This window comes from Salmo salar, chromosome 14 (assembly GCF_965601325.2).
Source record: "Salmo salar chromosome 14, fSalSal1, whole genome shotgun sequence".
Lineage (NCBI taxonomy): Eukaryota > Metazoa > Chordata > Actinopteri > Salmoniformes > Salmonidae > Salmo > Salmo salar.
This window is the reverse complement of record NC_138304.1, coordinates 9,848,094-9,875,955: the sequence shown is the minus strand read 5'-3', so window position 1 is coordinate 9,875,955 and position 27,862 is coordinate 9,848,094. Positions and strand designations below refer to the sequence as shown.

At 43.6% G+C, this 27,862-nt stretch overlaps 1 protein-coding gene across 1 annotated transcript in view; it reads left to right on the top strand.

Annotated features, from left to right (window-relative positions):
• The window catches only part of LOC106568717 (KN motif and ankyrin repeat domain-containing protein 4), a 31,537-nt gene extending 3,941 nt beyond the window's left edge, over positions 1-27,596 (top strand). The window contains exons 2-10 of the mRNA XM_014139296.3: positions 10,685-10,846; positions 11,037-12,659; positions 14,564-14,639; positions 14,873-15,229; positions 15,470-15,554; positions 22,115-22,334; positions 22,714-22,856; positions 24,771-24,971; positions 26,165-27,596. Of these exons, the coding sequence (XP_013994771.3) occupies positions 10,828-10,846; positions 11,037-12,659; positions 14,564-14,639; positions 14,873-15,229; positions 15,470-15,554; positions 22,115-22,334; positions 22,714-22,856; positions 24,771-24,971; positions 26,165-26,263 (2,823 nt within the window). The 5' untranslated portion in view covers positions 10,685-10,827 and the 3' untranslated portion in view covers positions 26,264-27,596. The remainder of the gene's footprint in view (positions 1-10,684; positions 10,847-11,036; positions 12,660-14,563; positions 14,640-14,872; positions 15,230-15,469; positions 15,555-22,114; positions 22,335-22,713; positions 22,857-24,770; positions 24,972-26,164) is intronic.
• The last annotated feature ends 266 nt before the right edge of the window (positions 27,597-27,862 follow it).

Genomic DNA, 27,862 nt, shown 5'->3' with positions numbered 1-27,862 from the left:
GTAGCTAGCTAAACAACTACCGGTAGCTATATCTATGACTGAAAATAGAAGAGATTTACAATTGGAGATATTTTGTATCTTGACTGTAAAACCTCTTCTCTTTTTAGTTGTAAATATGGCTACTAAACAGAAAGCTACAACATTACAACCAGCCAACTAAACCTAGGTTAACCAGCAAACGTTACCAGAGTGTATCACATCCGGCCGTGATTGGGATTCCTATAGAGCGGCGCACAATTGGCCCTGCATTGTCAGGTTTGCCGGGGTAGGCCGACATTGTAAATAAGAATTTGTTCTTATCTGACTTGCCTAGTTAAATAAAGGTAAAATTTAAAAAAATCCAAACAGATGTAAATAACATGTATTGAATATCAAGCTAGCTAGATAAGTTTACTAGCAAACAGTGAGGAGAAACAATAATACAACAAATTACTGTTGTATTTAGAAAATGTGCCACGCTGCCATCTTGTCTATTTCAAGTCTTCTCTCTCATTTATCGAGACAGGTCTGTGTCATCAAGACATGCAACACTTTGGGATGGACACCCACTTGTCTTGATCAATGAAAGAAGACTTGAAATAGACAAGATGTCGACAAAAATCTTTGAGTAAATCACATTATCTTGTGTAACAATCTGTAGCTACATTTCTCTGCACTTGTGTGTCTCTACACCTGAGACGCACTCGGACACACTGAACAGTACCTCACTGTTCATACAATTTATTTGGTATATTACTTTTACCATATAACATTCTTGTTGAATACCCAGTTCTTTTGAGTTAGTGTTAAAAAGTGTACACTCCCCTGTATTTTAGATTTTGACAAATAAACATTCTTTGGATATCTGAATGCATCTGTTTGATGCAACAGAGTCCTTTACAGCTTATATGAATACATTTTGTGAATCCATGAAGGCAGACACATTTTGAAGATTGATAGAAAATATCCATATTTATTTTATGGTGGTTCTACATCAGGGCTCTCCAAACCTGTTCTTGGAGGGTTTCACTCCAATCCTAATCTAGCATACTTGATTCTAATAATTAGCTGGTTGACAAACTGAACCTGGTTAATTACAACTGGGGTTGGAGCGAAAACCTGGAGGTGTTCTACATGGTATTATGCTGAGCGATACTAGCTGCGTTTACACAGGCAGCCCAAATCTGATATTTTTCCCACTAAGGGGTCTTAATCACATCAGATCTTTTTCAGAACTGATCTGATTGGCCAAGACCAATTAGTGAAAAAAATCAGAATTGGGCTGCCTGTGTAAACACAGCCATAGTCCTTTGTCCGGCTTTGGTACACTGGCAACGGTGTTCAGTATTTTTTAATATATTTTTTATTTCACCTTTATTTAACCAGTTAGGCCAGTTGAGAACAAGTTCTCATTTACAACTGCGACCTGGCCAAGATAAAGCAAAGCAGTGTGACAAAAACAACAATACAGAGTTACACATGGGATAAACAAACGTACAGTTAATAACGGAATAGAAAATCTGTATACAGTGTGTGCAAATGAAGTAAGGAGGTAAGGCAATAAATAGGCCATAGTGGCGAAGTAATTACAATTTAGCAATTAACACTGGAGTGATAGATGTGCAGATGAGGATGTGCAAGTAGAAATACTGGTGTGCAAAAGAGCATAAAAAAAACAGGTGGGTAGTTGGTTGGATGGGCTATTTACAGACGGGCTGTGTACAGCTGCAGCAATCGGTAAGCTGCTCTGACAGCCTATGCTTGAAGTTAGTGAGGGAGATATAAGTCTCCAGCTTCAGTGATTTTTGCAACTCGTTCCAGTCATTGGCAGCAGAGAACTTGCTACGGGTGGGTGTTGCTATGGTGACCAGTGAGCTGACATAAGGAGGAGGTTCATCTAGCAAAGACTTATAGATGACCTGGAGCCAGTGGGTTTGGCGACGGATATGTAGCGAGGACCAGCCAACGAGAGCATACAGGTTGCAGGGGTGGGTAGTATATGGGGCTTTGGTGACAAAATAGATTTTACATTTACGTCATTTAGCAGACACTCTTATCAAGAGCGACTTACACTGTGATAGACTGCGTCATATTTGCTGAGTAGTGTTGGAGGCTAGTTTGTAAATTACATCGCCGAAGTCAAGGATTGGCAGGATAGTCAGTTTTACGAGGGTATGTTTGGCAGCATAAGTGAAGGAGGCTTTGTCGTGAATTAAGAAGCCAATTCTAGATTTCATTTTGGATTGGAGATGCTTAATATGAGTCTGGGAGTTTACAGTCTAGCCAGACACCTAGGTATTTATAGTTGTCCACATATTCTAAGTCAGAACCGTCCAGAGTAGTGATGCTAGGCGGGCGGGTGGGTGCGGGCAGCGATCGGTTAAAGAACATGCATTTAGTTTTACTAGCATTTAAGAGCAGTTGGAGGCCACGGAAGGAGTGTTGTATGGCATTGAAGATCGTTTGGAGGTTTGTTAACACAGTGTCCAAAGAAGGGCCAGATGTATACAGAATGGTGTTGTAGAGGTGGATAAAGAATCACCCGTAGCAAGAGCGACATCATTGATATATGCAGAGAAAAGAGTTGGCATGAGAATTGAACCCTGTGGCACCCCATAGAGACTGCCAGAGGTTCGGACAACAGGCCCTCCGATTTGACACACTGAACTCTATCAGAGAAGTAGTTAGTGAACCAGGCGAGGCAGTCATTAGAGAAACCAAGGCTGTTGAGTCTGCCGATAAGAATGAGGTGATTGACAGAGTCGAAAGCCTTGGCCAGGTCGATGAAGACGGCTGCACAGTACTGTTTTTTATCGATGGTGGTATGATATCGTTTAGGACCTTGAGCGTGGCTGAGGTGCACCCATGACCAGCTCGGAAACCGGATTGCATAGTGGAGAATGTACTGTGGGATTCGAGATGGTCAGTGATCTGTTTGTTCACTTGGCTTTCAAAGAATTTAGAAAGGCAGGGCAGGATAGATATAGGTCTGCAACAGTTTGGGTCTAGATTGTCTCCGTCTTTGAAGAGGGGGATGACCGTGGCCGTTTTCCAATCTTTAGGAATCTCAGACGATACGAAAGAGAGGTTGAACAGGCTAGCAATAGGGGTTGCGACAATGGCAGCGGATCATTTTAGGAAGAGAGGGGGGGGGGCAGTTTTTGCGTGGGGTGGAAAGCTGTTGGCTGGGGTTGGGGTAGCCAGGTGGAAAGCGCGGCCAGCCATAGAGAAATCATTATTGAAATTCTCGATTATCGTGGATTTATCGGTGGTGACAGTGTTTCCTAGCCTCAGTGCAGTGGGCCGCTGAGAGGAGGAGCTCTTATTCTCCATGGACTTTACAGTGTCCCAAAACCTTTTGGAATTAGTGCTGCAGGATAAAAATTTCTGTTTGAAAAAGCTAGCCTTTGCTTTCCTAACTGTCTGTGTATATTGGTTCCTGACTTCCCTGAAAAGTTGCATATCGCGGGGAGTATTCGAAGCTAGCGCAGTGCGCCACAGGATGTTTTTGTGCTGGTCAAGGGCAGTCAAGTCTGGAGTGAACCAAGGGCTATATCTGTTCTTAGTTCTACATTTTTTGAAAGGGGCATGCTTATGTAAGATGGTGAGGAAGACACTTTTGAAGAACAACCAGGCATCCTCTACTGACGGGATGAGGTCAATATACTTCCAGGATACCCGGGCCAGGTTGATTAGAAAGGCCTTCTCGCAGAAGTGTTTTAGGGAGCGTTTGACAGTGATGAGGGGTGGGCATTTGACCGCGGACCCATAACGGCCGCAGGCAATGAGGCGGTTATCGCTGAGATCCTGTTTGAAAACAGCAGATGTGTATTCAGAGGGCAAGTTGGCCTGGATGATATCCATGAGGGTGCCCATGTTTACGGATGTGGCGTTGTACCTGGTAGGTTCCTTGATAATTTGTGTGAGATTGAGGGCATCTACTTTCGATTGTAGGACGGCTGGGGTGTTAAGCATATCCCAGTTTAGGTCACCTAACAGTACGAACTCTGACGATAGATGGGGGGCAATCAATTCACATATGGTGTCCAGGGCACAGCTGGGAGCAGAGGGGAGTCAATAACAAGTGACAACAGTGAGAGACTTATCTCTGGAGAGATGGATTTTTAAAAGTAGTAGCTCGAACTGTGTGGGCATAGATCTGGATAGTAGGACAGAACTCTGCAGGCTATCGCTACAGTAGATTGCAACTCCGCCCCCTTTAGCAGTTCTATCTTGACGGAAAATGTTGTAATTGGTGATGGAAATTTCAGAATTTGGCGGGCTGGGGAAACTAAGACTCTTTGTGCTTATGGCGAATGGTCTCATCCTGTCTGCGATGAACGACCAGCTGGATAAGACTCTGCAGAAAGTGGTGTAGGGCTTCTTAACCACCAACTGTTTGGTCCTCTTGCAGAATATTTGCTGGTACTGCATGTCTCCTAGAAAGACATGGTTGTTGTGTTAGCATTTTACACTTTTTGTGGAAGGGACGTAGGGCAACATGCCTTTGTTGATGTCAACCGAATGGGACCAACAAGCGTATTGTTTAGAGGCAATGAAAGAAAATTGAGAGCTGCTTTTAAGAGGAAAGATCAGTCAACAAAGTGAATGGGCTGGGGGGGGAGGGGGCTAAAGAAGATTTGAAAAGTCTATATAGTCTATATAATCACAACCCTGCACAACCAAACCCCCCTTTCTTATCTCAAAAGTATTTTCTGTAAACTTCCACTAGCCCAATGACAGATCAGTCTTGTCAATAGTAGCCCTTTGTCTTTATATAGTTTTTTTTAGAATCTGCAGAGAAGAATGATGTGGTTGTGTCATTACTGTTGTGATCTTGATATTATACCTATCGGTGTCCCTTGCTGGTTTCTGTCCGATAATGTTGTTGTGCTCCATAACCACAAGGTGTATCCTTTCCCTCATGCTTGTGTACCCAAAATGACCTTCACCTTGTGCAGAGCTAGGGGTTGGAAGCACATGATGGTGGAATCAGATTCTGTACCACCTACAACAAAATACAGAACAATACACTATTTAACCACCCCACTAATTGTATTGACCTCTATTAGACTGGATAGTTTACAATAGCTAACATGGACATTTCAATAGTCTGCTTACTGTTAGCTAACTAGCGTCACTAAATTGGCAGCAAGATTGCTATCCAGCTGAGACTGGCTGTGAACCCACCATAGACTATTTCTACACATTCATCATTGTTAGCTATATTGACAATTATATTTTTAGTAACAGAGTATTTTCCAGACCCAGTCCACCTAGTCGTGCTGCTCCAGTTTCAACTGTTCTGCCTGCGGCTAGGGAACCTGAGACCTGTTCACCGGACGTGTTACCTTGTCCCGGACTTTCTGTTTTCATCTCTCGGCTATGAAACGCCAACTGACATTTACTCCTGAGGTACTGACCTGTTGCACCCTCTACAACCACTGTGATTATTATTTGACCCTGCTGGTAATCTATGAACTTTTGAAAATCTTGAAGAATAAACTGGCCTTAAATGGTCATGTACTCTTATAATCTCCGCCCGGCACAGCCAGAAGAGGTCTGGCCACCCCTCAGAGCCTGGTACCTCTCTAGGTTTCTTCCTAGGTTCCTGTCTTTCTAGGGAGTTTTTCCTAGCCACAGTGCTTCAATATCTGCATTGCTTGCTGTTTGGGGTTTTAGGCTGGGTTTCTGGATAGCACTCTGCTGATGTAGAAGGGCTTTATAAATACATTTGATTGATTGATTTGATTGAATAGACGGCTACCAGATTGAGCTACTCTTATTTGCTAGCATTAGCTAGATTACGTTAGCTAAAGTCAGTCAAAGATAGAACGAACAAACAAACATGTTTACTCTGCTGAAGATAGTTACCAGTCTAGCAGTGACTACCATACCATTGATTGATTTGATTGAATAGATGGCTACCAGATTAAGCTACTCTTATTTGCTAACATTAGCTAGATTACGTTAGCTAAAGTCAGTCAAAGATAGAACCAACAAACAAACATGTTTACTCTGCTGAAGATAGTGACCAGTCTAGCAGTGACTACCATAGCATAGGCGAAATTGATTGACAGTGTGAATAAAAATCTCTGGAAGATAGAACATTGAAAGAAAACTCATTTTTGCACTTGTTTGTAATTTGCACAGCTAGGCACAGAACACCACACAGGCATGACAAACTTTACTGAAAAACAAGCATTGTCCCCAAAAATGTGTTGTTCGTTCGAAGTACACAGTTTCATAGTCCGAATTCACGGGCACATCCCATCTACCTTGGCGGGCAATATCTGCATTCGCTATGAATGCCGGACTTTGTGGTTCACTATGACAAATACACAGGAAGTCAAAACTTCCCGATTCTACCAGTGAAATGAAAATGTGCTAGTTCTAGCTTGTGGTTTGGATAATTGTGATGTTTATGACAAAAACATAATGTTGTTTATATAGTAATGTCTATATGCCGTGGCTGAGCAAAGTCAAATTCCCCTTTAAGGTCGCTATGTCACCCCCTTCTTTCGGGGAGAGCATGTCCCAATGCTTCTCTCTACCAAGTCCCTCATGGGCGTCATTCCACTTCTGACACCAATGCAGCAAATTTGGGGGTAGCCCTGTCCAGGACTCAAACCCAGGTCCATCAACCTCTTGACGAGATCTGTAGGTTTTGGGTTAAGGTCGTTACAATAGTAAAAGTTATGTATGTATACTGAGCAAAAATGTAAACGCAACATATAAAGTGTTGGTCCCATGTTTTATGAGCTGAAATTAAAGATCCCAGAAATGATCCATATGCACAAAAAGCTTATTTCTCTCAAATTCTGTGCACAAATTTGTTTACATCCCTGTTAGTGAGCATTCCTCCTTTGCCAATATAATCCATCCACCATGTGGCATATCAAGAAGCTGATTAAACAGCATGATCATTACACAGGTGCACCTTGTGCTGTGGACAATAAAGGGCCACTCTAAAATGTGCATTTGTGTCACACCACACAAAGCCACAGATGTCTCAAGTTTTGAGGGAGTGTGCAATTGGCATGCTGACAGCAGGAATGTCCACCAGAGCTGTTGCCAGAGAATTGAATGTTAATTTCTCTACCATAAGCCTCCTCCAACGTTGTTTTAGATAATTTGTCAGTACGTCCAACCGGCCTTACAGGCCCATCCATGGCTCCAGCCCTGCCCGCACCCCTGCCCAGTCATGTGAAATCCATAGATTAGGGCCTAATGAATGTATTTCAATTGACTGATTTCCTTATATGAACTGTAACTCAGTAAAATCGTTGAAATTGTTGCATGTTGTGTTTATATTTTTGTCAGTATAGCTTTACACCACAGCGAAAGTTTTACATGTAACTGCTAAAATAATGGTAACACTCAAGTAAATGAGGGGTAAAAAGTATATTGAACGCATTGAATGCTTCAACACGTGTGGTTCCTGAGTTAATAAAGCAATTAACATCCAATCATGCTTAGGGTTATGTTTAAAAATACTGGGATGGTCGTTAGTTTGGCCAATATTATGGCTACCATGACTTTGCCCCCACAGAATGACAATGCCCCCATCCACAGGGAACGAGTGGTCACTGAATGGTTTGATGAACATGAAAACAATGTAAACCATATGCCATGGCCCTCTCAGTCACCACATCTCAACCCAGTTTAACACTTATAGAAGATTCTGGAGCAGCGCCTGAGATGGCGTTTTCCAGCACCATCAACAAAACACCAAATTATGGAATTTCTCCTGGAAGAATGGTGTCGCAACCCTCCAATAGTGTTCTAGTGTTCACTCGTAGAATCTATGCCAAGGTGCATTGAAGCTGGTGGTGGCCCAATGCCCTATTAAGACACATTATGTTGGTGTTTCCTGTATTTTGGTAGTTACCTGTACATACAGTTTAAAATCTCAGAGGTTTTAGAGTGTTGCAGGGAACACTTCACTAACTCACAAGACAGGTTGTTTTGATTGACATTTCCCACAAGCAAAGGGGCTTCCTCTCTTTCCTTCCTAACACGTCACTGTCTTTCCCTCCTGAAGATATTAGTACTCTGTCAAAAGTCAACTTTGAACATGAATACACGTGTCCTATGATGTACAGTGTACCCTCTGCTGTCACGGCCCCAGGTCTTCAGACTAAATATCAGCGCTGCGGGCAAGGCTTAGCTTAGTTAGGTGTTGACCTCTTTCATCTCTGTGAAAATGCCTGGCATCTCTATCGACCATCGTACTGTAATTTTTTCATTTGTTTATATCGGGGCAATTGGTGCCAGCAGTGTGTAGCTAGGGGAATAGAACAAGTCACAGGTGGTGTGTGAATTGTTGTGGGTTACATGGCACAGGTCATGTGCTTGTATGTGTGTAACAAGAGCTGTAAATGTCAATACATACCATTGATACAGGATATGTACTGTACTGTAGTATGCACATGTATGTGAGTGATCTTTGTGAATCTATGCTTAGTATGTTCTGTATGTATGGAGCATGTGTACAGTGTGTGTACAGTGTGTGTGTGTTACTGTGTGTTACTGTGCTTATCGGGGTGTGTGTGTGTTGGGCTACTTTTCCAGTGGAGCTGTTCAGTCAGTGTTTTCTTCTGTTTACTGCATAGCTGACATTGTTTGGGTCTGTGGCTGTGTGTGGCTGTCACTGTGGTCCCCCAAGAGGCCAGAGAGTCTAGCACTCACTGAGCCTGGTGGTCAGGAGCGAGAGGGAGGGGGTTAGGGTTTGAGAGGGAGAGATGGGGGAGGACAGACAGAGAGGGGGAGGGGGTTAGGGTTTGAGAGGGAGAGATGGGGGAGGACAGACAGAGAGGGGGAGGGGGTTAAGGTTTGAGAGGGAGAGATGGGGGAGGACAGACAGAGAGGGGGAGGGGGTTAGGGTTTGAGAGGGGGAGATGGGGGAGGACAGACAGAGAGGGGGAGGGGGTTAGGGTTTGAGAGGGGGAGATGGGGGAGGACAGACAGAGAGGGGGAGGGGGTTAGGGTTTGAGAGGGGGAGATGGGGGAGGACAGACAGAGAGGGGGAGGGGGTTAGGGTTTGAGAGGGGGAGATGGGGGAGGACAGACAGAGAGGGGGAGGGGGTTAGGGTTTGAGAGGGGGAGATGGGGGAGGACCGACAGAGAGGGGGAGGGGGTTAGGGTTTGAGAGGGGGAGATGGGGGAGGACCGACAGAGAGGGGGAGGGGGTTAGGGTTTGAGAGGGGGAGATGGGGGAGGACCGACAGAGAGAGGGAGGGGGTTAAGGTTTGAGAGGGGGAGGACAGACAGAGAGGGGGAGGGAGGAAGGGGAAGCTTGGGAGGAGGGAAGAGCGTAAAAGAAGCGTGAGCGGGATATATATATGGATGGTCAGGAAAGAGAACAAGTAAAATAAGAGATGGGGAGAGATGAGGCAAGAGGGGAGAAGGTAGGATAAGGAGGGAGTAGGTAGAATAAGGAGAGAGAAGGTAGGATAAGGAGGGAGAAGGTTGGATAGGGAGGGAGAAGGTTGGATAAGGAGGGAGAAGGTAGGATAAGGAGGGAGAAGGTTGGATAAGGAGGGAGAAGGTTGGATAAGGAGGGAGAAGGTTGGATAAGGAGGGAGAAGGTTGGATAAGGAGGGAGAAGGTTGGATAGGGAGGGAGAAGGTAGGATAAGGAGGGAGAAGGTAGGATAAGGAAAGATAGTGAAAGGTGAGAAGAGAGGGGACAAAGTAAGAGGAGAGAAATAAATGAGAAGAGAGAGAAAAACTTGAGAGAAAGCACTGGGAGAAAAGTGGGAGGCCTGAGTGAGTAGAAGAGAAATGAGTCAGAACAATGGCTGTCTGTATTTATTTTTATATGTAGGAGTGTATTGGGTTCCATGGCTACTGGTCTCAACAGTCTAGGAGTTATTTTGAGATCTGTATCTGGACTGAAGGACTATAATCAAGAGAACATCAGGTCTACCGCTGTTGTATGCAAGCGGGAGGTTTCACTCTGATGTGTGAGTGAGAGAGAAAGAGAAATAATATATGAATGAGATGAAAGTGAAGGCTAGTGCCACAAGTTCATAATAAGCTGTCTACTCGAAACCCTAGGGCGAATTTTCATTTGGAAATACTAGAACCTAAGCACAAGTCTACCAGTATCAAAACCTGTAGGGCCATAATGCAATAATGATGTATTGGAAGGTACATAAGGTTATGTAATAACTACATTTGTAATTAGCAATTATTGTGTGTAATTTCCATAGCTTAAATATACCACGTCTAAGGGCTGTTCATAGGCACGACGCAAAGCGGTATATTGGCCATATACTCAAACTCCCAAGATGCCTTATTGCTATTATAAACCGGTTACCAACATAAATAGAACAGTAAAGAAGTATTTTTGTATCATACCCATGGTACATTGTCTGATATACACACGGCTGGAATGCTGTTACAGCCAATCAGCATCCAGGACCCAAACTACTCAGTTTATAATTTCTATTTAATCATGGATACCTTATTTTTTTATATACTGCTCTCACCAGTATAATTTCAATTCAGTTTAAACTGCAAGTCTTTCTTTTCTTTAAAGAGTTCTAATTATTCCGACTCAGATGTGATCTTAGATGTGATCTCCCTATTTTGAATCATGGAGAAATGATTTGTGGTTAACATGCTTAAGGTACAAAAATGACTTTTTTTATCATCAATTTCTCACCTCTTCCTTTGTCCCGTTTTCACTCTCTTCCCAGGTAATCACCTGATTTACACCACAAGAACAGAGTCACAACACCTGTAGAAGTTGGCAAGAGAGCAGACACACTCAGACTGGCACTCAGACTACCAACAACCAGATAATGTGCCAACAAACAATGCTCACAGCTGAAGCCTGCAAATGATGGACAAGCAAAATGGTAACAGCCTTTAAAAACATGTGAAATGTATCAACAAAAATTGGCAACTTTTTTTTCTTGTTGGTTATCTATAACTGTATGTTAGATTATTCCTAAATACATGGTTAATGGTATGATCCACATACTATAGTGCTTATTATGTGTCAATACTATGCCAACAAGTATTGAAACACTGCTATTACTCTTTTAGGAAATGGGCCCAAAGCCCCAGAGAATAGGGTGAAGGGGAAGCCTCCTCCGTACTCGGTGGAGACACCCTATGGCTTCCACCTGGACCTGGACTTCCTCAAGTACGTTGACGACATCGAGAAGGGCCACACCATAAAGAGGGTCCCCATCCAGCGCCGGAGCAGGGGGCAGAGGCCCAGCACACTCCCCAGACACCTCAACCTCTCTGGGCTTGGCTATCGGCCTACACCCTGGGGCTCCACTGGAGCTCTGGCCCCCAGGTCTCGCCTAGCCGACCCCCCCTATGGCTCCTGGGCTTATGATGGCAGGTCGTCAGCCTCCGCTGGAAGGTATAAGTCTGTGGCTGAGATGGAAGCCAGTATCCGAGCCTTTGATGAGCAGCCCTTGGGGGAGCACATCAGGCCAAATCTCCTGCGGGCCTCCAGCCTGCCTCTCACCGTCCTGCTGAGGAAAGGTTCCGAGTCAACTGAAAACCCAGCCAGTCTCCAAAGCTCCAGAGACCATCTCGGAGGAAGGGACATGTCCACAGAAGACAGCTTCTACTCCCTGGACTGCTCATCCGACTTTCGGTCAAGCCAGGACTTTTCTGGAACCCTCCGCCGCCTCACCGAAGCCCTGGAGCGCGTTGGCGAGCTGGAGGAGGAGGTCCGGGTCATCCCGGAGCTCAAGGCACAGATCTGCATCCTGCAGGAGGAGAGGGAGAGGTTCCGTCTTGGACTGAATCCCCGACCCAGATCCCAAACCCTGGTCAACGGGGCCAAAAACCCCTCTTATGCGACCTCTGACCTCAAAAGACCCAGGAAAGAAAGTAACCTCTTCACCCACAACAACGATGTCACCGATGACGACTCTAACCAGACACACGAATGGAGGACGAGCACAGACCTAGACGAGCTTCTTACAGTGACATCCCTGCAAGCCAAAGTGGCCATGCTGGAGCAAAGGCTTCATGAGAGCAGCTTGGACCTCCAGAATGCCACCTTGCTGCTGAGAGAACAACAGGAGGAGGGCCGGAGGAAGGAATTGAGGATGAAGCAGCTCACCAGAAACACTGGGGGCTGGGTGAGAGCGGAGAGAGTCCCAGTGGACCAAGATGATGACGAGATCGATAATTATTCTAGATGGTCTTTAGCAGGTGCGCATGGTGCGTCCAGTCGAGAAATGTTTACTGAAGGAGAATCTTTGTCGACCAATGCAGTGGCCATCGGAACAAATAGACAAAACTCTGGCACTCAGATCGAGGGCCTTGGAGATCATCACATTTGGGTTTCAGCTAGCTCTTCCATGATGGAGGTCCAAGCTGGTCAACACAATTCAGAAATGGTGCTCCATCGCTTTGACAGAGAACCAGGCCTGGCAGTAACCATGGAGCACATGCCGCAGAAAGAAGCCTCCCCAGGTGGCATGGAGCAACCTGTGGCAGCCCTCCACGTGAAGAGGATCCAGGTTCTCCTGAAACAGCAGTGGGCGTGTCTGTGTGGGGGGACAGCAACAGAGGGGGGCAAGGCCCTGGAGCACCCAGACCCCAAGGTCAATTCGCTACAGGAGGAGATGATGAGTCTGGTTCATACTCTTTCCTCTTACTACAACAATGGATCCAGTGACAGAGAGGATTTTCAAGGAGGTATGGTTTATCGTCACAGAACTTTGGGTTGATTTCAAGAACTAGCATGCTCAATGGAGAATCTCCATTGAAAGTGTGTTCTAGTCCAGAAAAAGCCTGGACAGTAATGTACAGTCTACATTAACCATGTTTCCACCCACAGTTTTTATGCGAGTAAAGTCATATCGCACTAACAAAAAAAATCCCGACCGCTGTGATGTTTTGTCACAGAAATGTAAATGCCGACAGATCATTTCTTCATTCGACATGGCGGGATCTTTTTGTGTCGGTAAAATCAATTATGCGAGAAATGGCGGTGGAAACGCCTTCATGTGCAATGTGTTTGGTCCCCCACTACGACGCAGGAAACCATTCCATTTATTAGGCTACAGAGGAAATGAAATAACTTATGATGATCTTGATCTTGATGCTCCTTTCCAATAAATATCTAGGTTCTTATTCTATCTAGTGACATGATAGATGCTTGACTGCCGTTTGACAAATACAAATATTAGGCTATCCATGATACTCTCATCATGTATACTAGGCTACCCGCACAGACTAGCTGTTGGCTAGAGCGCACGTGCCAAGACCATAGTAGGCACATTTGCTATTTAACACAACAGTTTTTGTGACAAAAATATGGGTATAGTTGAAAATGCTATGGAAACATGAAAACGTAAGTGAAAAAAAAAAAACATTTTGTGTGTACTACGTCATCACGCAATGATTTTTTATCCACAATAAGTCAGTTTGTTGGAAACACATCACTGGTGGGAAAATGTGCATACTGTCTTCACGCATTTTTTTTTAAATATTCGCAAGAAAATCTGTCGCCAATTGAATGGAAACCTAGTTACTGGCACTAGGAATTTTTTTCATACTCCTTAAAAAGCAAAGTGAATTCCAATGTTTATGTCTTTCATAAGTCATTAGATATATTCCAACTCATTTGAATGAGTTTAACTGTAACACAATCCATTCCCAGTGTTTTTTTTTTTTTTTTACTCCATTCACGTCATGTCAGCACATTTCACTCATAGCTTTGAGCTATTTCTCCATCTATCATGAAAGATCAGGTCTGATATGCGAGTCAATGGCGGAAATTCACTGTGCGCAAATTCCATTGCCAATTTAAAGAGACCACTTTCAGACAACTTTATTTTCCTTTCTCAAATTGAAACCCACAATTTGCTATGCAGTGTAAATTGATGGTTGTAGTTAGTCTGGCTTTATGCATGATATTTTTTTTAATTGATGACTGTAACTCTTCCTTTACTGTTTGTACTTGATTAAGGATTTTCTTTTTGCCATACTGGAATGCCCTGACTCAGTCCTAGGAGACTGAACCAGCACCAGTACTTCCCATTTCTTCCTTTCTTCTAAAATGAGAGCAGTTTTGGTCATAATTACAGGGAAACTATTTCGTTCTCATGCGAAGAACAATTCGAAGCTGCTACGGAAAGAACTCACCAGACCCATTTGTTTCATTAAAGCAGGGAAATGAACCGAAATGCAGTTTATATGTAGTTATCATCCAACTTGAATCTCCAATCAGAAACGATATTTTTAAAAGAATGAAACTACTAATACTAACAGATAGTTTTTGACTGGAGTTTCACTTTAATTGATAGTTATCAATGCCTCCCATTGTGATTAGGCATCCAACCATGTATAATGGACTATGTCACCAGACATTCTATCTCCTTGTCTATGTCATGGGGGCCTCCTCATCATTCTCTTATACTGTGGTTGGTCCCACTTAGCAAAGCATTTACAATTCTGTAGCTTTTTTTTTTATAAAGGGTTCATTTAGCCTTCAGTTGTGGTTGTTTTGTTTAGCTCTTTTTGTATTCAAAGTGGGAGCGTGTGATTTAACAGCTCCGGTCTTAAAATACGATCGGCCTCGTCTTTTTCTCTCTTAGCCCCGAAATCTATCATGAAGAGAAATGGCGGTGCTCAGACGTCAAAGAACCTCCACTTTGCGGGTGTTAACAGCGGGTAAGACACAAGGCTCCTGCTGTTTATTGTTGACAAATAACTAACTTGAGCATCACCCTTTGAATTTATGACCAACTTATGGCTAACCCTGACGATTTCACTGTGCAGTAACACTCATTTTGTACTGTCTGCGTTCAGCTACAGTATAAAAACCCATCATGATGGCTATAATGGCAAAGCACATTGGTTCATAATGACACTGTAGTGTCTGATTTTTTTTTACACGTGTTTAGCTTTGAAACAACACCAAATGAGGATTTGGACAGTAAGAGCCATGAGAATGTGGACATCTCCGACCTACAGCAACAGCCAGAAGGACAACTCTACCCTGGGGAGATGGTAGAGAAACCTGCAGAACATGGTGGTTCCAACCATGGAGACCAGAAAGAGGGAGACCCAAGTCAAGAGATGATGGAAGGAACCAATCCAATGGACCAAACTACTCAATATGTACATCCAGACTCACATACAGATAGTGGTGAAAATCGGAAAGCTGGCCAAAAACAGGCCAAGATAGACACCAACAAAGAGGAACCTATGGAGGCAGAACCAGACCCAAACAGAGATTCCAAACATGAACTGAAAGACAGGTGAAGGGAACTGAGTATATCTTTATATTTTTTTTGTTCATGAATTATACAATTTGAGGATCTGCCAGTTAACATTTGGGCATATTTATTTAGCAATTTTCACATTTTGAAGAGTGCCATGATTTCTTTTTCAGACTATGAAAAAACGCAATATTTATTATAATTTATTGATGTTAGTGAGAGTATATGAATATTGCTGACAATCCAACTCATGGGGCTAATGATTGTCTTTCCTCATAGGGACACTGTAGATGGAGAGTTCATAGCAGCGTGTAATTTCCTCAAAGATCACATGGACAACATGGATAACCCCAATGATGAAATGGTACGCATGGTACAGCAATACACTTAAATATTGGCATATAGGCACAACCTAATTACACAAGCATTATTCAAAAGCTCTGTGAATATCTGTTAAGATAGACTAGGCACTACCAAACACAGTGTCTTAAAGATGAACACAATTTGTGACAGCATCCTTTTTCATTTATTGAATGGAAGAGGATAGTTATGCACCTCATTTCTTTCTTTTATTTCACCTATATTTAACCAGATAAGTCAATTGAGAACTAATTCTCATTTACAATAGTGACCTGGCCAAGAGGCATAACATCGCAACAGTGAACAGGACAACACAAAATAACACAAAAAATAAATAAAAAGACACTATACAGAGGAAAGGTAAGAAATATTCACAGTGGGAGCAGAAAAGTCCAAGGCAACACAGCAGACTTAATGATCAGCAGGTACATTGATCAGATAGCAGCTCAGTTAATATGTTTTTGAAGGAGTGTGGTGGGATGAATGTGTCAAGTTTGACGGTCTTTTGCAGCTCGTTCCAATGGAATGAATGACGGCTAAAGGATGTGCGGGCTTTGGGAATGACCTGTGTGATATACAGTGCCACATTTAATTGTGTTACAAAGTGGATTCAAATGGATTTTAATAGTATTTCTTTGTAAAGAATTTACACAGAACACTAACGTCAAAGTGGAAGAGAAATTCTAACAAAAATATAGTCGTTGCATAGTTACACTGAACAAAAATATAAACGCAACATGTAAAGTGTTGGTCCCATGTTTCATGAGCTGAAATAAAAGATCCCAGAAATGTTCCACACACGCAAAAAGCTTATTTCTCTCAAATGTTGTGCACAAATTTGTTTTCATCCCTGTTAGTGAGCATTTCTCCTTTGCCATGATGATCCATCCACCTGACAGGTGTGGCATAGCAAGAAGCTGATCATTACACAGGTGCACCTTGTCCTGGGAACAATAAAATGCCAATCAACAATGCCACAGATGTCTCAGGTTTCGAGGGCGTGTTCAATTGGCATGCAGACTGCAGGAATGTTCACCAGAGAATTTCATTTTTGTTTCTCTACCATAAGCCACCTCCAATGTCACTTTAGAGAATTTGGCAGTAAGTCCAACTGGCCTCACAACCGCAGACCACATGTATGGCGTCGTGTGGGTGAGCGGTTTGCTGATGTCAAGGTTGTGAACAGAGTGCTCGATGGTGGCGGTGGGGTTATGGTATGAAAAGTCCAAGGCAACACAGCAGACTTAATGGGCAGGCATAAGCTACGGATAACGAACACAATTACATTTTATCGATGGCAGTTTGAATACACAGAGACACCGTGATGATATCCTGAAGCCCATTGTCGAGTCATTCATCCACCACCATCACGTACACAATTCCTAGAAGCTGAAAATGCCCCAGTTCTTCCATGGCCTGCATACTCACCAGACATGTCACCCATTGAGCATGTTTGGATTGATGTGTACGATAGTGTGTTCCAGTTCCCGCCAATATCCAGAAACTTTGCACAGCCATTGAAAAGGAGTGGGACAACATTCCACAGGCCACAATCAACAGCCTGAATAACTCTATGTGAAGGAGAAGTCCGGCACTGCATGAGGCAAATGGTGTTCACACCTGATACTGGTTTTCTGATCCACGCCCCTACCTTTTTTTTAAGGTATCTGTGACCAACAGATGCATATCTGTATTTCCAGTCATGTGAAATCCATAGATTAGGGCCTAATGAATTCATTTCAACTAACTGATTTCCTTATATGAACTGTAACTAAGTAAAATCTTAGTTGAATTTATATTTTTGTTCAGTGTATTTAGCTCCTTTGTTTAGCCAAGACTAAATTATTTCAGGAGTAAAATGTGGCTTAACAAATCACAACTTACATGGACTCACTCTGTGTTAAATAATAGGGGTTGACATGAGTTCCCTAAAACGCTACCTAAAACACTTCTGCGAGCAGGCCTTTCTAATCGACCTGGCCCGGGTATCCTGGAAGGATATTGACCTCATCCCGTCAGTAGAGGATGCCTGGTTATTCTTGAAAAGTGCTTTCCTCACCATCTTAAATAAGTATGCCCCATTCAAAAAAATGTAGAACCAGGAACAGATATAGCCCTTGGTTCACTCCAGACCTGACTGCCCTTGACCAGCACAAAAACATCCTGTGGCGTACCTCATTAGCATCGAATAGCCCCAGCGATATGCAACTTTCAGGGAAGTTAGGAACCAATATACACAGGCAGTTAGTAAAGCAAAAGCTAGCTTTTTCAAGCAGAAATTTTCATCCTGTAGCACTAATTCCAAAAAGTTCTGGGACACTGTAAAGTCAATGGAGAATAAGAGCACCTCCTCCCAGCTGCCCCCTGCACTGAGGATAGGAAACACTTTCACCACCGATAAATCCACGATAATTGAGAATTTCAATAAGCATTTTTCTACAGCTGGCCATGCTTTCCACCTGGCTACCCCAACCCCGGTCAACAGCCCTGCACTCCCCACAGCAACTTGCCCAAGCCTCCCCCATTTCTCCTTCACCCAAATCCAGATAGCTGATGTTCTGAAAGAGTTGCAAAATCTGGACCCCTACAAATCAGCTGGGCTAGACAATCTGGACCCTATCTTTCTAAAATTATCCGCCGCAATTGTTGCAACCCCTATTACTAGCCTGTTCAACCTCTCTTTCATATCGTCTGAGATCCCCAAAGATTGGAAAGCTGCCGCGGTCATCCCCCTCTTCAAAGGGGGAGACACTCTAGACCCAAACTGTTACAGACCTATATCTATCCTACCCTGCCTTTCTAAAGTCTTCGAAAGACAAGTTAACAAACAGATCACCGACCATTTTGAATCCGACCGTACCTTCTCCGCCACGCAATCTGGTTTCCGAGCTGGTCATGGGTGCACCTCAGCCGCGCTCAAGGTCCTAAACAATATCATAACCGCCATCGATTAAAGACAATACTGTGCAGCCGTATTCATCGCCCTGCCCAAGGCTTTCGACTCTGTCAATCACCACATTCTTATCGGCAGACTCAACAGCCTTGGTTTCTGAAATTGACTGCCTCGCCTGGTTCACCAACTACTTCTCAAACAGAGTTCAGTGTGTCAAATCGGAGGGCCTGTTGTCCGGACCTCTGGCAGTCTCTATGGGGGTACCACAGGGTTAAATTCTCGGGTTAAATTCTCAGGCCGACAACATCAATGATGTTGCTCTTGCTGCTGGTGATTCTCTGATCCACCTCTATGCAGACAACACCATTCTGTGTACATCTGGCCCTTCTTTGGACACTGTGTTAACTAACCTCCAGACGAGCTTCAATGCCATAGAACACTCCTTCCGTGGCCTCTAACTGCTCTTAAATGCAAGTAAAACTAAATGTATACTCTTCAACCGATCGCTGCCCGCACCTGCCCGCCCGTCCAGCATCACTACTCTGGATGGTTCTGACTTAGAATATGTGGACAACTACAAATACCTAGGTGTCTGGTTAGACTGTAAACTCTCCTTCCAGACTCACATTAAGCATCTCCAAACCAAAATTAAATCTAGAATTGGCTTCCTATTTCGCAACAAAGCATTCTTCACTCATGCTACCAAACAACCCTCGTAAAACTGACTATCCTACTGATCCTTGACTTCGGCGATGTCATTTACAAAATAGCCTCCAACACTCTACTCAGCAAATTGGATGCAGTCTATCACAGTGCCATCCGTTTTGTCACCAAAGCCCCATATACTACCCACCACTGCGACCTGTATGCTCTCGTTGGCTGGCCCTCGCTTCATATTCGTCACCAAACCCACTGGCTCCAGGCCATCTATAAGTCTTTGGTAGGTAAAGCCCTGCCTTATCTCAGGTCGATGGTCACCATATCAGCACCCACCCGTAGCACGCGCTCCAGCAGGTATATTTCACTGGTCACCCCCAAAGCCAATTCCTACTTTGGCTGCCTTTCCTTCCAGTTCTTTGCTGCCAATGACTGGAACAAATTGCAAAAATCACCGAAGCTGGAGACTCATATCTCCCTCACTAACTTTAAGCATCACATGTCATAGCAGCTCACAGATCATTGCACCTGTACATAACCCATCTGTAAACAGCCCATCCAACTACCTCATCCCCATTTTTTTGCTCCTTTGCACCCCAGTATCTCTACTTGCACATTCATCTTCTGCACATCTATCACTCTAGTGTTAATTGGTAAATTGTAATTACTTCGCCTCTACGGCCTATTTATTGCCTTACCTCCCTAGTCTTACCTCATTTGCACACATTGTATATAGATTTTTTTTCTATTGTGTTATTGACTGTATGTTTGTTTATTCCATGTGTAACTCTGTGTTGTTGTTTGTGTCGCACTGCTTTGCTTTATCTTGGCCAGGTCGCAGTTGTAAATGAGAACTTATTCTCAACTAGCCTACCTGGTTAAATAAAGGTGAAATTAAAATAAATAAATACATACAACATTTGTAAGGTCCCTCAGTCAAGTATTGAATTTCAAGCAGAGATTCAATTACAAAGACCAGGGAGATTTTTGAAAGCCTCATAAAGAAGGTCAGTGATTGGTAGATGGGTAACAATAACAAATCAGACATTGAATATATCTTTATGGTTAAGTTAATAATTATGCTGTGGATTATCTATTAAACCACCCAGACACAAAGATACAGTCGTCCTTCTGAACTGAGCTGCAGGTAAGGAATGAAACTGTTTAGGGATGTTACCATGAGGCCATTGGTGATTTTAGAACAGCTACAGAGTTGAATGGCTGTGATGGTAGAAAACTATGGATGGATCAAAAACATTGTAGTGACTTCACAATAATGATCTAAGTGAAAATAACAATACAAATACAGAATAAAATACAGAATAAAAATATTCCAAAACATGCATCTTGTATGCAACAAGGCACTAAAGTAATACTGCAAAAAAATAACACAGCAAAGGAATAGTTTTTGGGCTAAATGCAAAGCCTTATGTTTGGGGCAAATCTAATACAACACATCACGGAGTAATTGCCTCCTTATTTTAAAACATAGTGGTATGCTTGACATTGGCAAATACTGGGGAGTTTTTCAGTATGAAAAGAAACTGAATGGAGCTAAGCACAGGCAAAATCCTTAAGGAAAACCTGCTTCAGTATGCCTTACACCAGACACCGGGGGAGGAATTCCCCTTTCAGCGGGACAATAACCTACAACACAAGGCCAAAACAACGCTGGAGTTGCTTACCAAGAAAAGAGTGAATGTTCCTGAGTGGCCATGTTACAAATTTGACTTAAATCTGCATGGAAATACATGGCAAGACTTGAAAATTGCTGTCTAGCCATGATCCCCAAAATCTTGACAGAGTTTGAAGAATTTCGAAAAGAATAATGGGGAAATATTGCACAATTCAGGTGTGCAAAGCTCTTAGACACTTACCCAAGAAGACTCACAGCTGTAATTGCTACCAAAGGTGTTTTTAACATGTATTGACTCAGGTAGCTGAATACGTATGCAATGGCGTTTATTAATCATTAAAGAAAAAATGTTTCTTCCACTTTGACATTACAGAGTCTTTTGTGTAGATTGTTGACAAAAAAGACAATTAAGTCCATTTTAATCTAACTTTGTAACACAATCAAAATGTGAAGAAACCCAAGGGGTCTGAATACTTTTGCAAGGCACTGTATCTACAGTAACAGAGCGCAGGATGCTATTGTTAGTGGAGATGTTGAGGAGTGAGCTGAGGTAGAGGGGGGACTTGCCTATGAGGGACTTGTAAATAAATTGGTACCAGTGGGTCTGGCGTCGTGTACTGTATGTAATGAGGGCCAGTTGACCAGGGTGCAAAGGTCACAGTGATGAGTGTTGAAAGGGGCACTGGTAACAACCCACTGGGCACACACTGGTTAAATCAATGTTGTTTCCACGTCATTTGAATTCAACTAATGTAGTATAGACGTTGAATTGATGTCTGTGCCCAGTGGGAAAGCGGTTGGCAGTGTGGTAAATGGCGTCTAGTTTATTGAGGGAGGTTTTGGGGGCAAGCCTGTAAACTACATTGCCATAATCCAGGATTGGCAGGATGGTCATTTTTACAAGGATGCGCATGGCAGTGTGGGTGAGGGATGTTTTGTTGAAGTAGAGGAAACCAAATTCTGGATTGAACTTTAGACTTAAGGTGGGTGACGTGGGTATGGAATGAGAGTGATCAGTCCAGCCATATACCAAGATATTTATAAGTGTCGGTATACAGTACTCTAGCTCAGACCATTTCAGGGTGAGAATGTTAGGAGGGCAGGTAGGTTCCGGTTGAAGAGCACATCATTTTGTTGGTATTGAGTAGTAGGTGAAGGTCAGATAAAGCATGCTGGATGTTGTTAAGGCTATGTTGTAGGGTGGTCAGCACGGACACTTTCATTAGTGCTATTAGCCTCAAACTGTCTATCTGCTGTATGCATTTTCTCTCGGAAATATCCAAGCATTATGAATAGAAGTTGCCCTCAGATACAGATCTTGGACCAGCTTACCCTCCATTTTGGGGAGAAAAACGGTCAAATTTAATCTGCTCCCCAGAGGCGGGCGTTGGTGGTGCTGTTCCGAGATTGGTTCCGGGTGGCGGCTGAGGAGGACTCCTTGGCCAATACCGTGTCTGTGTACCTCAGAGAGGTGAGGAAGGCCACGCCCTCGCTCCTCCCCTTCCTTGTTAACATGGCGGACGACAACGGCAACACAGTGTTGCACTACAGCGTATCCCATGCCAACTACCCCATCGTCAGCCTGCTACTGGACACAGGTTGGTACCACTGTGGTGTGTTATTACACAGCTATGGGGCAATCTAAGGTAAAACAGTGAGTGAGTGAGTGAGTGAGTGAGTGAGTGAGTGAGTGAGTGAGTGAGTGAGTGAGTGAGTGAGTGAGTGAGTGAGTGAGTGAGTGAGTGAGTGAGTGAGTGAGTATAAACACTTATTGTATGGAATTCTGTTTATCTAAATGGTTATACATTTGTACTTATGATTCCATATCTGTTCATCCACTGATGATAGACCATGTTGCCTTATAGCCTCATAGAACAATTCAGCAAAAACACAAGTTGACATTGTGTATTGAGCATTCCAATACACCGTATGTGTTCCTAAATGTGTGTGTGTGTGTGTTTGCCCTTCCCCATACAGGTGTGTGTGAGGTGGACCTCCAGAACAAGGCTGGGTACACAACGGTGATGCTGGCCTCCCTAACGGCCCCTGACGGCTCTGGGGACATGGAGGTGGTCCGCAGGCTCATGGAGCTGGGGGACGTCAACGCTCGAGCCAGCCAGGTCACTACCTCTATAACTGCCAAGTACACACCTCATACTTCATCCTAACACTCTTATATGGCACATAATGTACTATACGTCCAAGTATCTTAGTATTCCAAATGTATAACTGTGAGTTGTCCAAACGGTTCCATAACACAAAGCAATAGACGAGAATGGCTCCAACAATCCACAGTGGGTGTTTCAGAGTTACATACAGTAACATGGTGGTTATAGCTATGAAACATCAAAGTCATGTACAGTAAATTGGACCTGTGCAGTGAGTCCTTTTTAGAATAATAATAGATTTCAATGTTCATGTCGCAGACTATAAACTATAAACCATATGAATCCGCACCAAGGGCCAGTGGTCTGTCAAGCTGCTCACACAGAGGGTAATATGGCTTTAATAAACAGAGGCTTACAGCTCTGCTTTGGAGAGAGGAGATATCGAGTTGACCTTTACAGCGCTCCCATGCGGCCAGGGTTAGGATGAATCACCTCTGTACCACCGAGAGCAGTGGGAGAAACCGGTAGCCTGGTTACACCAGAATGAACACTGTGCTCACCATTGTTTCAGAGCAGCATTCAGTCTGGTTTAACCAGGCTAAGGTACTGGAGCATGAACACCCTTATGTTTCTGGCATGGCTACAGAAGACTGGAGGTTATCATGAGCTCTCTCCTGCTGCCTGGACCTCTGTCCTCTCATCTCCTCTCACATACAGAGAGAGCTTCAATCTTCTCCATAATTACTCAAAAACCAAATTACACTAAAACCATAATAACATGTCTTAACGGACCCATGGGCCGCGCCTAGGGCTGTTGCGGTGGCTGTATTACTGCCACACCGGTAGTCATGAGTCATGACTGCAGTAAAATTCCACGTGACCATCACGGTAATCTTCTCTTATGCACTCTGGACATGCGTTGGTAGTACCCAACTCGCTAACGACCATCAGGTCACTAATGGGCTGATACTCAGGGCTCTACTGTCCCTCTACCCACTATGACATCAATGCAAATGCAGTCGAAAACCACATCAAACACTTGTCATCAAAACATGATCATGCTTTTAAAACTCACCTCACTGTGATGATCAATTTGAAGATCAATTTAAAACACCCATACGCATATTAGAGTTTATGCATACCCCATAGGTATGTTTTGATTTCTAAGACATTCTAAGGTTTGCATCATACCCAACTAAAGTTGCCAAATAACTCAAAATCTAGCAGATAGGACCTGTTTCAAATGATCACTTTCATGCTCAACATATCCACATCATATGAGCACTCTCTACAGAATGGGATATATATCCTTTCTATTTTATTCAGCTAAGATCAATTATATTCTTCTTCCTATAAAATCATATAATTTAAAATAATGGCATAAGCATCTCTTGTCTGCTAAATGAACCAGCCTACAGCCTATGGCACGGCACATAGCCAGATAACATACAGTAGACCAACTAATTTTCTGTTCTTCTGAAATACATTTTCTTCATATCATAAGGTTTCTTTAGACCTGCCTAAAATAAATCATGGATTTATTGTGATGGTGTATATTAAATTGATTTATTCAACTTTTTCAAATGTTCCAAAGATGTGCATCAGCGGCTTGTAAGCGTGGAGACCTGGAGATGCTAAACGTGTTTATGTTCATTAACGGGTCAATTACCATGAGACCGGAAGTCTTTTGCATAACAATAACCGGCGGACAAAATTTCATGACCACCATAGGCCTAGCCTGCATACTTTGTTTCTCTCTCTTTTAAACACACAGTAAAATATTATCCCATAAGACTGGCCTAAAGATGAACCATCCCACCAGGAATTTACCACAACTTCCTTATGGCCAGTCAGTTTCAGCTCGGCATATTGAGATGATTCTCCGCTTGGCCCTCCTCATCCCTCTCCCTGTCTCTCTCCCTCCAGGGGGGTCAGACAGCTCTGATGCTAGCAGTGAGACATGGCCGGGGCCTGATGGTGCGTCTGCTGCTACGCTGCGGGGCCGACCCCAATGTCCAGGACCGCCAGGGGGCCACGGCCCTCATGTGTGCCTGTGAGAGGGGCCACACACACGTTGCCCGGCTTCTGCTGGAGAGGGCTGAGTGTGACACCAGCCTCACAGACCAGGTGAGTGTTGGATGGATAGACTAGAGAATACACAAACACATGTGCATAGACACACACACTACACGCATAGTGTGTAGTAGCATCTTAAACAGGTTTTTCCCTGTGCAGTAGGTCAGGATTTGGTATCTGGTGCTAACAGGAAGTCAATGCCTGCAGTATGTCACTGGCTCTCATTGTGCCTGTTGGACAACTCAGGAAGAGAAACAGATTGACAGTGCACTTTATCATACACACAAACACAGATATGGATGCACACACACACACGCACACGCACACACACAATCCCCCACCCCCCTGCAAGCCCTCAGTTACTAACCACGACTTCAGGAGTAAGCAATACATCTAACATCCAGACCCTATGCCACCTAGTGGACAAGTATACAAAATACGCCCTTGGGGGAATAAGAGCGCCTCAAGTATTGCCATTATAAGATTCAGTGTGAACAGGATGTCAGTCCTCTTTTCCTCACTAGAATTAGCGCCTTTGCTGAAAGAGCAGCTTAGGCTATTTGAAGCATTTCAAAGCCCAAATACCTCGGCTGCGTCCCAAGTGGAACCTTATTCTCTATGGGCCTTGGTCAAAAGTAGTGGACTAAATAGGAAATAGGGTGCCAGTTGGGGGGCATCCCTTGACTCAGCGATTAGCTCGACGTAGCCCAGTGAGGTTTGCCTCTACAATAGGCTTCATTAATCCTCAGAGAGCTAGCAGAGCGTTAGCCAGGCGGTCACGCTTAGCTCACTAAAAAGAGGAGAGAGGAAAGCTCTCACGATTAAGGGCCTCCTGCCTTGAATTGACACTATCCTAGATGCAAAAGTGTTAATTGTATAAATTCTAATTCACCCGGGAATGTGCACTCTACCGTTCTCTCTCATGTTGTCTATATCACTGTCGTTTAGCATGGTAATATACCTTAGTAGTGTGTGCCAAACCTTTCCTCAAGTACCCCCACCCATTCCACTTATTTGATGTATTCTAGTACGAGCACACCTGATTCAATTGGTTAACTAATCATCAAGCCCTTCATTAGTTGAATCAGCTGTGTTAGTACTGGAAAAGAAACAAAAAAATGCAGGTACTCGAGGAGAGGTTTGGGAAACAATGCCTTCACATAAACCAGAATGGTTTAAACTGTTTAGTGCATACCTCAAGTGTTGACCTTCTCTGCTTTCTTCCGCCTCTTTTCCTCTTCCAGCGTGGTCGCACGGCCCTCTTCGTGGCCCAGCAGGGGTCCTACGGTGACATCACAGCCCTCATCCAGGCCCACCACACACACGCTGGGACATCTCTCTGAGACCTTGACCCCCCCTGTTCCCGTGGATAGGTCAAAGACACAGACGCCACAGTGCAAGGAACGTCCAATCCTAAATGGCAACTTTTTCCCTACTGTATATAGTGCACTTTTGACTACAACCTAATTAGCTAAGTACATCTAAAAGCTATGGTAGAAAACTGTGTTGGTAGCCTTCTGGCTGTCACTTGACTTCTCCAACACTCACCACTTACTGAGCTCAGCATGTCATGTTAGCATTTCTCACTGACTTCAAGTACTAGGCTCTGGCCAAAAGTAGTGCACTATACAGTAGGGAACAGAGTGCCATTTCAGACACAACCGAAGATCCCTCACCTCTGCTCGTCTGATTCGGAGGTGGCCCGTCTCTCTTCTCATTTCCATCTTGGGCCACTAAGGTTCAGGTTGGGAGGTCAATGTCATTCACTATTCCCAACCATGCTTGGAGTTAGCTCTTCAGTTCACTTCCTGTTCCTGGACAGGAAAACATTTTATTTTAAGACTCTTGTGTGCCAGTGTTATTATGACAGGCGTGCACAGCTCCAAACTTTGGAGGGCGATATTGTCTGCTGGTTTTTGTCCTATTCAAATTGATCCAGGTGTCTATTCCTACCTGGGCAAATAGCAAAGTGAACTCGTCAGCCGAGTTCCACAATGGGAGATTTAAAAAAAAACTAACAGCCAAACTGCGGCCCTTGAGACCTCAAGCCGTCTATCCCTGTGTTCTTTTCGAAAATCCATTATTACAGTATATGCTGGACCACCAAATGGGTGGATGGGTTGATTGCTCTGCTGGTACTGTATACGTTTCAGTGCCGTTATGCTATCCTCTGTATGGCATTAGGGGAGTGACAATGCTCTATCTGTGTGTCAATGCCTTTACATCCCTTCACATGGCCTTTGTTGTGGGACTTCTATTTTTAATATGTATTATTTTGACTCAGCCTTACACCATCTCTACCATGTGCAACAGGGAAGAGAGCAACTGTGTTAGATAATATAGAAATCTCAGAGAAATCGAATCTAGTTGGTATTCAGGTCTGCACCACTACCCCCTGGGCATTTCATTCAGCTAGAGATAATTATTACAGTAAATATGCAGTACATTTACATTGATGCTTGTCTGGATTGAACTGTTTCCCACTATCAGCAAAATGTTGCATGCATTTTAAAATATCAGTGCGCTATACTGGTAAAGTTTGTTTCATTATTATCAATATCCATTATAGACAAACCAGACAGTGGATTTCTCTACTCATTTTGTATGCATTACTCTTAAAGCTAAGCAAGATTGCTGACATATGACAGTTTGAATAAAATGTCTGATGTTTGCCAATGATTTTGTATTGATATGGGGGAAAACACATCACATCCATTGTACTGTCTATGTAATGGCCAGCTGATGGCGCTACTTTTCCATACTGTTATAACTGCACGCATGCAATGAATGCTGTCCTGACTGAATGTCTTTCAATTCAGACACATACATTCTGTACGTACGAGATTAGGAGATATACAATCCCTTTGTAATATGACACACAATTCTTTCTGGGTGAGTGCTACTCGTTGGTAGTAGTGCGTCTGGATAAGGTGAGTCCGCCC